General features: G+C 36.6%; 1 protein-coding gene across 1 annotated transcript in view; it reads left to right on the top strand.

The window, feature by feature from the left end:
- The first annotated feature begins 1,354 nt into the window (after nt 1–1,354).
- The window catches only part of LOC107695537 (protein FAM13C-like), a 25,903-nt gene continuing 11,117 nt past the window's right edge, over nt 1,355–16,140 (top strand). Inside the window, exons 1-4 of the mRNA XM_016495495.1 lie at nt 1,355–1,458; nt 3,132–3,177; nt 10,528–10,675; nt 15,629–15,821. Coding sequence (XP_016350981.1) covers nt 1,355–1,458; nt 3,132–3,177; nt 10,528–10,675; nt 15,629–15,821 — 491 coding nt within the window. The remainder of the gene's footprint in view (nt 1,459–3,131; nt 3,178–10,527; nt 10,676–15,628; nt 15,822–16,140) is intronic.

The following is a 16,140-nucleotide window of genomic DNA, read 5'->3' as shown; positions in this document are numbered from 1 at the left end:
AAATTAAGCGTTAGCGTTAGTTCTGGCAGGTCACGTGAGTCAAGCTTGCATCAGCTGATTCTCAGCTGATCACATCTACCTATAGGAATACGACACCTATCGCAGCATTCCTATATAAGCTCTATTCAGTATTATTCAGCAGCTTTTCAGCTTGCTCAGGAGCAAATTACCCTCCTCCATCCCCAGCTCCTCCTTTCGCCACAGTCAGGACTTGGCTTTCTGATATTCCTTGCTAATCAGACTCCTTTATCTTGAATAAAGTGTTACACTTAAATATCATTGAGTACATTAATGATATCTGCCTTGTTCTGTTCTGTTAACCCTAGGGGGGTTATTATTGCTGCTCTGACTGCTCATTCATGACAGGCTGCATGGATGGGCAGGGAGTTTTTTGCCCAGAACAGAACCATACCACCAAACCAAACTTTATGCTAAGTATCTATCATTTTGACGATAGTGGTCCTGACAGAAATAAAAATAGACACAAACTGTAAGAGTATAGAGCTATCAAACAAACAGCATTGTTTGGATAACTTGGTCTTTACCGGAATCTCATGAGAAATATTTGAGTTCATTTTGACATCTCCGACGGTTTTGATTTGAGCACAGATTGAGATTCTGAAACTCAAGAATAGACATGTGAGTCTTTTTTTCTTTGGAGACAAAAATCGGAGAGTTGGGAAACCTGCTCTCCATTTAATCTCATTGCCGTCTAGGAGAAACAATTCAGATCTCATTAATGATTTTTCTTCTTTGCTAACACCAAACAAAGCATGTAACAAAATCAAATATATGAGAGCACTAATCAATCATTTGTTTGATGCAGTAATGAAGGTATGCCTCAATATCATGTTCCAATAGACCTGGTGAAGTTAATTAGTTTGTATAGCTTCACTCTATGCAGACATACAGTACTGGTTATTAATTACATGAATTATTCACAATCTTTTGGGTGGATGTGCTTTTAAGGTGTGTGCATTTACTGAGCTACAAGCACAGCACACAGGTTTATATGACAGGAGTATGTACTGTGATGTGATTCCTTTCTGGTCCTCATGGGAGAGTCCTGAGATGTGAGGAGAATTCCAAAGAGGAAATCGATGGGATTTTCCCACATCGGCAGGCTGATCATGATTCCCACTTACACATACACAGAATTCTGAAAGTGTGTGTGTGTTTTTTTTTAAATGGTTGTGCTTCTTGGAGTGTATGAGATTATTAAAATATGTCTTTAGACAATTAAACAAAACGATGACGTCCATGAATTTTAACATCAGTTCAAATGAAACCTGCACAAAAATATTGTGGACATCTTCTGATCTGATTATATCTCTGTCCAGTAGTTTTGTGGGAGATGGAGGCTGTGTGTGAAGAGAGAGATCCAGGTTTGCACGGGATTATGGGAGCTGTGCATGTTGATTGGAGGAACCGGTTCTGTGTTACCTCACCCAATATAAGGTAAGACTCAACATACCAATGCTGAAAGAAAGATGAATTCATTATCTACTGGATCAAGCAGGGGCGTAGCCATCATTTCAGAAGTGAGCGGGACAGAAATGTTATATATATATATATAACATCTCTGTAATCTATATAACCTACCAGTCAACAGTTTTTGAACAGTAAGATTTTTAATGTTTTATAAAGAAGTCTCTTCTGCTCACCAAGCCTGCATTTATTTGATCCAAAGTACAGCAAAAGCTGTACTATTTAAAATAACTGCTTTCTATTTGAATATATTTTAAAATGATTTCTGTGATCAAAGCTGAATTTTCAGCATAATTACTCCAGTCTTCAGTGTCACATCCTTGAAAAATCATTCTAATATGCTGATTTGCTGCTCAAGAAACCTTTTTTTAATTATTATTATTATTATCAATATTTAAAACAGTTGAGTATATATATTTTTTCTGGATTCTTTGATGAATAGAAAGATCCAAAGATCAGCATTTATGTGAAATAAAAAGCTTTTGTAACATTATACACTATACCATTCAAAAGCTTAAGAGTCAGTATAATTTTTATTTTTTGGAAAATAAATGATAGAAATCAACACTTTTATTTAGCAAGGATGCTTTAAATTGATCAAAAGTTATGATAAAGACATTTATAATGTTACAAAATATTTCTATTTCAGATAAATGCGGTTCTTCTGAACTTTCTATTCATCAAAGATACCTGAAAAAATTCTACTCAGCTGTTTTCAACATCATAATAATAATAAATGTTTTTTGAGCAGCAAATCAGAATATCAGAATGATTTCTGAAGGATCGTGTGACTGGAGTAATTATGCTAAATATTTAGCTTTGAAATAACAATAAATTACATTTGAAAATATATTCAAATAGAAAATATTTATTTTAAATAGCCTAGTAAAAATATTTCAAAATTTTACTGTTTTGCTGTACTTTGGATCAAATAAATGCAGGCTTGGTGAACAGAAGAGACTTCTTTAAAAAACATTAAAATCTTACTGTTCGAAAACTTTTGACTGGTAGTGTATACGCAACTATAATTTTTCTCTAATTTCTAGCTTTTAATTGGCGTAGAAATCGTATAACTGCTGGACAATAACCAATAATAATGATTTGTTTATAGACTACAAACACATTTTTTATCACATAATAAGGCAGAATAGTTTATATACTGTAATAAATGCTATGTCAGTTAGCACTGCATTGTTCATATACTGTATTTATTACCTGGAAATGACTTGACAAACACAAATAAACCATATATTGTGTATTGTCGCAATCGTATGGTTAATATCTTCATGTTTCCAAACGTTTCTGTTTTTCTGTGAAAACAACTGTTCATACAGCGATAGCTGGACGCTTGAATTTAAATATATATTTATTCACACCGGCTCTTGAAAACCTCTATGCGAACACACTTGCCCGAAAAAGTGCGGGGGACGAATTTACGTGATATTAAAAGTGAGGGGGACACGTCCCCCGCGTCCCCCGCGTAATCTACACCCCTGGGATCAAGTCAAAAGCTTTTCACAGCCAAATACAGTCACATGATAATTACATAGTTAGTAAAAAGAAGATATAATACAGGTTATATTACATTTCTCAGACCTGCTACTACCCACTTACCAGGTCTTCTTTCTTCTCTCATCCTGTAGCTTCACCTTCTTACTGACAGAGGAAGACAAACCTCAAACGCCTGAGGTAAAACACTCTAAAACAGCACATCATCTATGCATATCTTAACTTTAAATGTCATAAAGCTATTATTTTAATTTCCTTCAAATGTAATCTTTATCGCTTCAAGCAAACATTCAGCTAAAGATGAAAATTCATTTACTTCCCCTTATGTCATTCACAACCTGTATCACACGAAAGGTAAATATTTCAAGAATATTCTTATGACAGTTTTTTCAATGCAATGAAAGTGAATAAGTACTAGGGCTGTCAAGGTTTAAATCGACATAAAGAAACTGAAAAAAAAAATGTAATTACACTAGTCCATATGACTAATGGGCTATATTCAATTTCTTCTGATGTCATATGATTCAATATTTAAGTAATTATCCACTGATAATCTGCCTTAGGTCTTCCTGGCACATGCAGTTTGCAACACAAGCCTGAATGATTAGTTTTCAAGTTGGCCGGATACTTGTTGATGCTCAATAATCTGGTTGCAGCGGTTGGTTACCAGCTCACTGGAGGGGGAGATCAGTTTTAGTTTTTTTAGTTTAGAGCTTCGTTAATCCCCTTTAGTTCAGCCTGCCGTGGTGCATCACATATGCGATCAACACTTAACAAACACACATACAAATACTCAAAATACATACAAAAATATAGAAGGAAAAAAAAAACTACATTTATTACATAAACATATTGCTTCAGGCACAAAAGTTAATTTGTAACGATTTGTAAAATATCTGGGTGTCCTTAAATGTCGCCCAAGGGGCATCCACTCAAAATAATAACACAAAAGGTGTGTGCTGTCTCCTATTATTTTATGCGCCATCCTCATCACTTGCTGTTCATAATAAAATGTAAGACTTTGCAAGGAAACACCCATAATTCTTGCGCACATATTAACAATGCCTTGAAAACAATTGATGTTCTTTATAGACAATTATGAAAACAAACAAATAAAGGAAAAGGACAGGATACTTTAAACAAATGAATACTTATATACCTAAATACTTATATTCCTCTACTACATCCACCTGTGTGTCATTAATGACCACCTGTTGAAGTGCAAGTGTATTCTTACTAAAATTGGTGATCATCTCTTTAGTTTTTGATACATTTAGATCTAATTACATCCTATCATACAAAACTGAACCATATTCCTGGTCTGAATATGAAAGCAAGGACAGAAGCACAGTATCATCCACATATTTGACCAAATAACTGTTGTCTTGTAAACTCTGACATTCATTTGTGTATAATATTAAAAGATTAGGAGAAAGTACACAACCTTGTGGTGAACCTATAGAAATGTTTATTGTGTCCGATAAGACCTCATTTTGCATCATCTACACCTCTTCTAGCGTGATATGCGAACTGCATTGGATCTAGGACCGGTCCAGCGACCGTCATCATATGCTTTATGATCTGTTTTTCAAAAGCTTTCATGACCAAAGAGGTCAAGGCAATCGGACGGTAATCATTCAAAGATTCTGGCTTAGCTTTTTTGGGTATTGGTACAATGATTGAGCCTTTTCATGGATCAGGTACCAAATTCATTGTACTTATTAAATAAAATGAAATTAGTATCATAATTCTCCATTGTCTTATGCTGATTTGATACCCCTGTACTTACTGCAGCCATACTCTTAATTCCTTTCCAGGCGACTTTAAGATTACCATGCATAAACATACCCTCAATCTTATTTTTATAATTACTTTTAGCAATTTTAATTGCCATTTTAACTTCCCTGTTTATCTGTTGTTTTTTTTCTCCTCATCAGTCCCCGATAGAAATACTCTCTTCTTCATATTCAGTATACTTTTTGAATTAAATCCTTCGTAACCCAAGGTTTATTATTAGGATACAAAGTGATCTTTTTAGTAGGTATAACAAAATCAACACAGAAATTAATATATTTAGAAATGGCAAGCACCTGTTTGTTAAGATCAGAACATGTGTTAAAAACAGATTCCAATCTGTGGAATCAAAACAACCCCTTAAAACTTCAATATTAGAAGGTGTCCATTCTTGAACAAATCGTATTTCTCTCTTTACTTGCTTTACAATAGGAATGTACACAGAAGACAGTAAGATTATATTATGATCAGATGAACCAAGAGGAGCTCCCGAAATCAGGCCCTAACATCTATCCAAAACTTTATCAGTGCATGTAACATATTGATAATAGCCCTTTAGATATGAATCCATAATACAATGGTTAAAATCACCTAAAATAAATTTAGGTGCATCTGGAGATATATTATCCAGTTTACCCAGGTCATTTGAGGGAACTCACGAGGAAGATAAAAAGGACATAAAGAATCTGCAATGAGTTCAATATCTGAATTACAAATCTTATGTTGTCGTACTATTGCTGTATTACACCAACTTTCCTTAATATAAACACACACACCTCCTCGGCATTCTTTCCCTGTTGTATCTTTGTCTCTGTTCAGCCTGATCCATAAAGTGCTATCAGCAACTGAATCATCCAACCATGTTTCGGTGAATGGCATCATATGCCTGCTTCTGTATTCGTGCATTGAACTCACATTGGCTTGTAATTCATCCAATTTGTGGCAAAGCGAGCGTGCATTGCCTAAAAGTATTCCAGGCAGTGGAGTATATCTTTGAATCCTCTTTAGTCTACGTTGAACTCCACCTCGATTCTCAAGTTTCTTCCTTACTCTCCTTTTCGGACCTCGGGTGTTCACAGAAGGCCAAATTAGTTCTTCGGGGAATATTCCTAGCGGCATCGACAGGACCGGCATTTGAATGCAAGCCCAACAGAAACTCACTTAATTTATCAGTGAATAATGACTTAAATATCATGTCACCAGAATTATCATGACTCAGAAAACATGGAATGCACACAAGTCATATGAAGTAATGGTACTTTTGTGGTTTTTGTGTCCCTTCTATAGTTTACAGTTCTCATTCATTGTGTTTGCATGGAGAAAAATGACCAGTACATTATTCAGTTCCCTCCTTTTATGTGTGCAAATCTAGAGTTTTTTGTTTGTTTTGTTTTTAGTTTTACATGCTAAGTGATACTGAACAGTACTATATTAAGAATGCATAAATGATTCATACAGTTTCAGTCAGAAAGAATATGGTCAGCTGCCAATATTGAGAGATGTGGTGATGGCGGAAACATATTTCAGTTGAAGTCCATCTTTTGAATTTGCAGGTTACAAATACACCCCCATCCAAACTTGATCACCTCCTTCATGAATTAATTGTACCACAATCATATGCAGAGGTACAAAGATTAATTTATATAATGGCTCATGAGTTGTGGGCATCTGTCAGTGCATTTAGTCCAGTGAATGGTCCATGAGTGTTGTTCCTTTTGCCCTCACAGAGAAAAATCTAGACTGCCCACTCTCCTGTGATGTCATTCTGAGTTTACATGACAAATGGCAAGGAACACCATCAGGTCCCCGCTGACGCCACAGACAAAATCAAACCCTGAACACACACACACACACACACACACACAGACAGACAGACAAAAACCCTGTCCATGGACCAAAAGATGCTTCAAGGATATCAACTATGTGCCAAAACATTTTTTATATTATTAGATTATTTTCATAGTAAACAGAATAAACAATAGACATTATTCAGGTTCCGTATAAATCACAGTGTATAAGAGACACAACTCATATTCTCCACTAAGCAATGATATATGTTTCAATGCGAATTCAACATTTAATAACAATATCCTGTTAAATTGTCAGAATTCTGGTAAATAACTACACTATCCATATTCCTGAAGGGAGCTCCACCAATCACAGAATCGCTGCACAGAAACTATAAAATGTGAGGAAAAAAATATAATTGTACGTTTTCTGATAAAAATTGAAATTAAAATGGCATTAAAAAAATCCTGAATTTGCTGTGCTTATTGTAGGTCTGGACAGTTTGGCAAAAATTTTTGTGATTATCAATATGGCTATAAAATTATATTAATTATATATATATATATATATATATATATATGTGTGTAGTATTATATTATTTATATTATTTATTATTAAATAAAAATAGATTAGAGAACAACATAATAAATATTTCTATTGTAACTGTAAAATTAAAAAATCTAATATTTAAAAATAATATAATAATATATTTTTTTTATATTACAACTGCAAAATCACAATACTAATATTGGGCACATTTTGAGGCACATTTTGCCTTGATTGTCCAATGCACTACTCGTCTGACACAATAATGTATGGATTACATTTTCTTCAGGTTTTCTTAGCAAATATTCATATAAATCATTACTTTTGATTCATTTGATTAATTCATATCTATATTATGTAATTTGATTTTAAAAAGCACTTTAAACAGTTGACAACATTGTGTTGTCAATATACTGTATACAGTCTTTGTCAGATTTTCCAGTATTTTCTTAAATTAGATTTATAAATGTTTTGATTCTTCTCTAAGCTGGTTGGGTTGATTAAAGGCTTTATTTTATTAAACTCTTTATTGAAGAAATTTTAATGTCTATGGAAAAAAGGAATGAGAAAAAAATTCTAAGGACACTGAAAAAATTGCTGCTTGTTGTGCTGTATTAGGATGCTCAAGTAAAACATCAGATTATGTCAGTGATGTCCATTTTGATGTCTGATTGCATTCCAGCGATATTGTTCTTTTGATTATGATATTCTTATTGGTCAGTGAGTGATATCAGCATGCTTGATCTTTACATAAGTCCTTCTTTCTCACACACACCAACACTGTCAGTTTGAGCGTCAGTGGTGCTTAAGGGGGCGTTACCCTTTCCACACAACCACGCAATCTATTCCCCCCGGAGAAGAGGGGATGAGCAGGGAAAAGATGGATGGAGGAGAGGAAAGGGGAGGGCAAGAGAGAGGGATGACTCATCCTCTGTGAGAGCAGCAGTGCATCAATGTCTTAACCCACAGACTTTCATTTACAGTGAGCACACAATACTGACAGACGAACCGTGAAATGAGGAAAGATGAGAATTGAAGGATGGGAGGGCTCAGGGCAAATATGCCCCAGATATTTAAATTGTGAGGACTAAAATTTCATAGTATCTAATCCTTTTGACCACACTTCTATATTAAAAATAATGGTTCCAAAAGGGTGTTTTTGCAGCGATGCCATAGAAGAACCATTTTGGGTTTCCCAAAGAACCTTTCAGTGAACAGTGAACCATTTTCCCCTACACTCTAAAAATTAAAGGTTCGAGAAAGGCTTATTACATTCTAAAAATGCTGGGTTGTTTCAACCCAACTTGGGTTCCCCAATGAACCTTTCAGTGAACAGTTCTTAAAAGAAACATTTTTATTTCTTACTGTAAAACAAAAAACCTTTTGTGGAATGGAAAGATTCCATGGATGTTAAAGGTTCTTCATGGAACCATAAAGGTCAGTAAAGAACTGTTATTTTTAAGATGTTCAGTACAATTTTTTTTTGATACACACTACCAAAAAATAAAGGTTCTTTACTGGCCTCTATGGTTCCATGAAGAAACTTTAACAGTCATGGAACCTTTCCATTCCACAAAATGTTATTTATAGTCGAAAAAGATTCTTTAGATTATTAAAAGGTTATTCAGAAATTCAAAGATGGTTCTAAGAACTGTTCATTGAAAGGTTCTTTAGAGAACCCAAAATGGTTCTTCTGTGGAATCACTGTGAAAAGCCCTTTTTGAACCTTTATTTTTAAGAGTGAAATGGGCATGGTGTTATACGTTAGAAGCTAAATGCATCCTCAAAAATATACAAATATAGACGGCACATTTTTGATATCAGTAAACGTACATATATGCATCCATAACATCAGTTAACCGTTCCCCAATGAACCTTTCAGTGAACAGTTCTTAAAAGAAACATTTTTATTTCTTACTATAAAGAACATTTTATCATCTTTCCACTGTGAAGAACCTTTTGTGCAATGGAAAGGTTCCATGAATGTTAGAGGTTCTTCATTAAAACCATAGATGCCAATAAAGAACCGTTTTTTTTTTATTTAGAACCCAAAATGGTTCTTCTGTGGAATCACTGTGAAAAGCCCTTTTTGAACCTTTATTTTTAAGAGTGAAATGGGCATGGTGTTATACGTTAGAAGCTAAATGCATCCTCAAAAATATACAAATATAGACGGCACATTTTTGATATCAGTAAACGTACATATATGCATCCATAACATCAGTTAACCGTTCCCCAATGAACCTTTCAGTGAACAGTTCTTAAAAGAAACATTTTTATTTCTTACTATAAAGAACATTTTATCATCTTTCCACTGTGAAGAACCTTTTGTGCAATGGAAAGGTTCCATGAATGTTAGAGGTTCTTCATTAAAACCATAGATGCCAATAAAGAACCGTTTTTTTTTTTTAAAGATGTTCAATCAAATTTATTTGACATATACCTCTAAAAATAAAGGTTCTTTATCGGCATCTATGGTTCGATGAAGAACCTTTAACAGTCATGGAACCTTTCCATTCCACAAAAGGTTCTTTATAATGGAAAAAATGGTTCTTTTGATTTATAAAATGTTCTTCACTTTAGAAAAAAATGGTTATTTTAAGAACTGTTCAATTAAAAGGTTCTTTACGGAACCCAAAATGGATATTCTAATGAACCTTTATTTATTTAACTTTTATTTTTAAGAGTGTAAATGGGCACGGTGTTATATGTTAGAAGTGAAATGTGTCCTCAAAAAGATAAAAATGCCCTTGAATATCAATATCTTTGACAAACATAGACGGCACATTTCTAACATCAGTGTGTAGATGCATCCGTAACATCACAGAGCTGCATGATTCTGCTGCCTGCAGCTGCGTTTTCTATTTTATGAATGGATGCTGGGAGGGGCCATGATGTCAATACTCTCAGTGAGAACCTCCCCCCCACCTCCAGATGCGGGAAAAGCCTTCATAACCGCCTCCCTCCTCCACGTATCCCACGCATCCGTCCGCATGCGCTCACGGCCCCTCTTCCTCCAACCACACCTGTTCTCCTATCAGAGGAACCAGCTTCAACCAGTCTGCTAAAGGGCTTGCTGACGCCAGAAGACCCCCCTTCTTTTCTCTCTCTCTCTCTCTCTCTCGTGCTCCTTTTTCGCCACTAAAAGAGTGGCATGAATAATCCATGCCAGATAAAGAACTGCAGCAGAGAAGGACGTGATCACAAGCCTCACTCGTGCATGTACGCACACCCTCGGACACACACACACACACGCGTGTATCGTGAGCAGGGCTGATGGAGGCAGAGCAGAGGGGCGTGTGAGACTGCAGTGGCATCCTTCTTCTTCGCTCGACGCGTGCAAAGCGATCTTCCTCTTACGCTCCGAAAACTGAAGCTGGCATGTTCTGCTTCTGCCTGCAGGGCTCTTTGCTGAAGCTCCAGGCTCTGGAGGGAGACACCAGCCCTTCTTCAGACACCTCTCCTGAAGAAAGTCCACCTAGCCTGGGATTCAAAAATGAAATCCTGATTCCTTCATGCAATGGCGTTGGGGAAGAGCGCAGCCCATCAGGTAGGAGAGCCGGCAGTGCTTTTTTGCAGTGCTTTATGGGTAGCATGTGAGTGCCTGATGGTCAAACTGAATGGTGGGCTGCTACGTTGCATGAATGAATGAATGTGGTCTGCTGATATGAAAACCCACTGACCGACTAACATGACTTATGGGAGGGCTGGGTTTATTTGTTTATGGGTTTTGTGAAGAAGATGGCTCTTGTTTTTTGGGCACATGTGAGTCAGTTGTCCGAGCCGCTTCACACTGGCATCTATTAATAACGCAGGCACTGAGATCGCAGGCACCTCCTCACAGCACGACTTTAATTCACAAGCACACATATCCATCCCACAATTTGGCGAGATTCTTTATGCACTACCTCTTCCATACGTCATTTCACTACATACCTTTTTTTTCTCTGCACTAAAAGCTAACAAATGATGCTGGAGCTTTTTTGTCAGAGCTAACTTCACTCTACTGAGCAGTTACTTGTAATCAGCTGGTGATTTTTAGCAGCTGTATGAAGTCAGTTCTCAAGTTCACACAGGTGTCCTTGCAGAATAACCTCACATGTAGTATAATTATGTTCAAGTGATTTTTACTATAAAGTAATGTTCTTATTAAGTATGCATTGTCATCTCATGAAGTGACATTTAATATACTGTTCAAAAGAGGTTCTGAATGTTTTAGAAATAAGTCACTTATGCTTTTCAAGACTGCATTTATTTAATAAAAAAATACTGTTAAAACGGTAATATTGTGAAATATTATTACAATTTAAAATAACTGTTTTATATTTGAGTATATTTGAAAATGTCATTTATTCCTGTCATGCAAAGCTGAATTTTCAGCATTATTAATCCAGTCTTCAGTGTCACATGATCCTTCAGAAATCTTTCTGATATGCTGATTTGTTGCTCAATAAATATTTCTTAATATTATAAATTTTGAAAATAGTTGTGCTGCTTAATGTTTTTGTTGAAAATATTTTTTTTAGGATTTTTTTGGGGAATAGAAAGTTAAAAATAACAGCATTTATTTGAAATAGAAATCTTTTGTAACATTATAAATGTCTTCAACTGTCACTTTTGATCTGTTTAAAAATGTTAATTATAAAAAAGTTCTGACCCCAAACCTTTGAACAGTAGTGTACAAATTTAAGCTTAACTGAACTACTGAAGCCACTGCTTGTTAACTTTTTTTTTTTTTTTGGTTCACAATCATTATATGCCTCAGTGTTTGCATTGTCTTGATTTCAATGGATCAGAGAGTGACTCAGGTGTGTGTGTGTGTGTGTGTGAAGCTGAGCAGTTTGTCATTTGTTCACTCTGTTCATTTTCGCTGTCTCTTTGCATCTCTGTTTTAATTTGTGTCTGCTATTGTTCTTTTTTGAAAAGTGTGGAATGATGAAGTTTGCTTGAGTCAGTATGAACGGTGAATTTGCTTTATTAAAGGGGTCATATGATGCAATTTCAATTGTTCCTTTCTCTTTGAAGTGTTACAAGCTCTTGGTGCATAAAGAAGATCTGTAAAGTTGCAAAGACTAAAGTCTCAAATCCAAAGAGATATTCTTTATAAAAGTTAAGAGTCAACCCCACCTACCTAAAACGGTTCATTCTAACACGCCCACACATGTCTACGTCACAATGTGGGAAGATTTGGATAACATCATATGACCACTTTAATCATGCCATTGAAATGTCATATCCCAAAAATGTTATTAAAAGATCTAATCTTTTTCTCTTTTTACAAAGTTTACAGTTTATCTTATATACTACTGTAGGGTTGATAACTATGGCATTGTTTTTTTTTTTTATTATTAGTGGTGTTTGCTAAGACAGCCATCACCAGGGGCGCCGCTAAGGAGGGGGTTTGGAGTTAGGACGATTCTAAGGGCCCACGCACTTTTGAGGTCCCCAGAGATCTGTTTTATTAGTAGTAACAGTAGTAGTAATGTAATAGAAATTATAAAGGTGGTTGCCGCAAGCCCGCTGGCCGCTCCTTCGTCGAATCCGCCGGCTGCACCGTTCTCAAGCCCGCCAGCCGTTCCTCACTCTAGCCCGCCGGCCTCCGCTCACTCATGCCCGCTGTGTGTGATGCTTGTGAAAGCGAAACTACTTAGGGCCCACGCACTTTTGAGGTCCCCAGAGATCTGTTTTATTAGTAGTAACAGTAGTAGTAATGTAATAGAAATTATAAATGTATTATTTACATTATCTATTATTGAATTATCTATTAATGAAACTGATTAAGTAGTCAAACCATATCAGCAGAGTAGTGTGGTACAGAAAGTCTATGTCCATAGAAAAGGTTCTGAATGAATTATGTTACTGATACCTAATGGTCAAAAGCAATAGCAAAAGTAATAGGTCAATATTATTAAATTGCAGACAAAGATTTTGAATAGCTAGGTTGGCTTGTACACTATATTGCCAAAAGTATTGGGACACCCCCTTCTAATGAACAGGTTTGACTACTTTAGTAATTTCCATGAGTACAAATCTTAATGTTTAAGCAAATAAGGATATTCTAGGGAATTGTGTGCTTCTAATTATATAGCAATAGTTTGGACAGGACCCTTGTCTATTCTAACACAACAATGCCTCTGTGTATAAGGCAAGGTTAAAATTTTTGTTTGATTCTGTCAGTGTGGAAGAACTTGACTGGTCTGCAGAAAGCAAAGTCCTAATCCCAGCTGAACACCTCTGATGTGAATTTAAATGCAGACCTTGAGCCAAAAACTCATCACCAAACACCAATGACTTGTACACGTGCGTAAAATCATTTTAGACGCTTCCAAAACTGGAAATACAATTTTTAAATACATGAATTGTTTCCATCTTTGATGCCACAGTTTTGGAAGTGCCTTTTTCTGTTCTAAAGAAGGGGAGTGTCCCAATATTTTTGTCCATATATGTATGTACAAGTCATTGGTGTTTAGTGATGATGAGTTTGTGGCTCAAGGTCTGCATTTAGTCACACCAGAGGTGTTCAGCTAGGATTAGGACTTTGCTTTCTGCAGTCAAGTTCTTCCACACTGACTAAATCAATCTTTTTTTTAACCTTGTCTTATACACAGAGGCATTGTCGTGTTAGAATAGAAAAGGGTCCTGTTCAAACTATTGGTATAAAATTAGAAGCACACAATTCCCTAGAATATCATTATATGCTTAAACATTAAGATTTGTACTCATTGCAATTACTAAAGTAGTCAAACCTGTTCATTAGAAGGGGGTGTCCCAATACTTTGGGAAATATAGTGTATGTTTGGTGCAGTAGGGGGCCCAATCTAATATTCTTTCATAGGGCCCAAAATTGCTAGCGGCGCCCCTGACCATCACTATTACTGTTTAGTGTTAGTGAATTGAACAATCCCCTAATGGTAAGTTTTAAACTTGTCCCACGTTGTTCATGCTATGAAATGATACCTCAAATCATGCATCTTGTTGAGGACAGGTGTGTTAAAAAGTTCTATAAAGCCTCAAGCTTTATCTAAAAAAACTGAATATCATAGGGTTTTTGTGACAGGCCTAACCCAACTGCCCATCTGGTTATTATGCTCATTTTAAAGAAACAAACATTTCATTGCACTAGAAACAGTTCATTGACATTGACATTGGAACAGACTTAGGAATGGTTTACTGCCTTGGTAGTGTACTTACTAGTGAACTAGAGAGCTGACTGAAGCGCACCCTAGAAACCTTATACAAATGCAATAACAACCCCTCAGGACACTTAATCAACCACATAGCAACACCCTGGCAACAGCCCATAACACGTACATAGCAAGTGCATAGCAACACTGTAACAACCCATTCAGAACATCTTAGCAACTGCATAAAATATAAAACACTTGGCAACCACCCACAACATCCCAGCAACTGCATAGTGACATAAAAATAACATTAGCAACTGTATTTCAACTCCCTAGCACCCCAAAACACAATTGAACCCACACAGAAACACAATAACAACCACTCAGAACATCTTAGCAACAAGTTATAAACATCTTGGCAACCACCCACAACAACCTAGCAAATCTACAGCAACACATTCCACTCAGAAGACATTACTAACCACATAGCAACTCCCCATAGATATGTATACGTAGATGCCTCATTAGCGTCTGTTTCCATGGGCCGCTATACCTAAGGCGTCCGCCATATTTGAAGGGTCAACTTGACGTCATTCACCATAACAGTCAATGGTCTGCGAACCCTCGAGTACGGTGGCCGAGAGAGCTCAATGTTTTTGTTGTGTAGACCTAACTAACACCATACAACAAGATGAGCGCATTAGCTAACACAACATTAAAAGTTACCAATGTTTCAAAACTTTGAGTTAATACATTTAAAAGCACAAACCAACACATTCTCACCTGTGAAAGGTTATCCCGTTTCTTCAGGAATTTATTATCCCAACGGTTTTTACAACCATCGGCTGTGCAGGATTGTGGCATCTTCGAATATTCATTGATTATTATGGCGAATGATGCCAAGTTGACCGTTAAAGATGGCGGACGTGCTTGGTGCAGTCGAATGGGGAATCTACGTATACATATCTATGGCAACTCCCTAGCACAACTTTGAAACCGCATAGCAACACAGTAACACAGTAGCCTATCACTTAAAACAAATAGGCACCTGCATAGCAACTCCTGAGCGACATTCCATAACATCTTAGCAACCACATATAAACTCTCTGACAATCACTCACCATATATAACACATTAGCAATCACACACAATATTCTGGAATCATGCTGGCAGGTTTTGCACAGCAAGCACCACTCACATTTTCTTCAGAGAATTTTACTAGTATTACTAGTCTAGTATTTGAAATGGGTCAGATTGGATATCTTTTCCAGATGAAGTGCTCGGTGTGAATTGTAATCTGAGGGTTAGCAACAGTAGGACACACTGCTTTATCCCAGCGCAGGACTCTGATCTCTGTTTGTGTGTGTGTTTGTGTTCAGACTATAGGCTGGCAGAGGGTGACTGTAGCAGTGATCTCCAGCAGAGCCCGGGGCCCAGTCGACTCATCCAGCACATCACAGACGACAACAGCCCCCTGCCCTCCCCACGCTGCTCCAGCCTCAGCCAGAGCCAACGCTTCAACACAGACCCTGAATCTGCCCCGTCTCCACCCTGTGCACAGCATCTCATCATGTACGAACACACACACACAAACACACACACACACACACACACATGTTGTGTTTCCATGTTTTATGGGGACATTCCATAGGCGTAATGGTTTTTATACTGTACAAACTGTATGTGCTATTGCCCTACACCAACCCTACCCCTAAACCTACCCCTCACAGGAAACTTTGTGCATTTTTACTTTCTCAAAAAAACTCATTCTGTATGATTTATAAGCTTGTTTCCTCATGGGGACCTCAAAAATGCCCCCACAAGGTCAAAATTTACTAGTATTACTATCCTTGTGGGGACATTTGGTCCCCATAACGTGATAAATACCAGG

The sequence above is a fragment of the Sinocyclocheilus anshuiensis genome, unplaced genomic scaffold, assembly GCF_001515605.1.
Source record: "Sinocyclocheilus anshuiensis isolate Anshui unplaced genomic scaffold, SAMN03320099.WGS_v1.1 scaffold466, whole genome shotgun sequence".
NCBI lineage: Eukaryota > Metazoa > Chordata > Actinopteri > Cypriniformes > Cyprinidae > Sinocyclocheilus > Sinocyclocheilus anshuiensis.
Note: the sequence above shows the minus strand (reverse complement) of the source record. Positions and strands in the feature narration are given on the sequence as shown.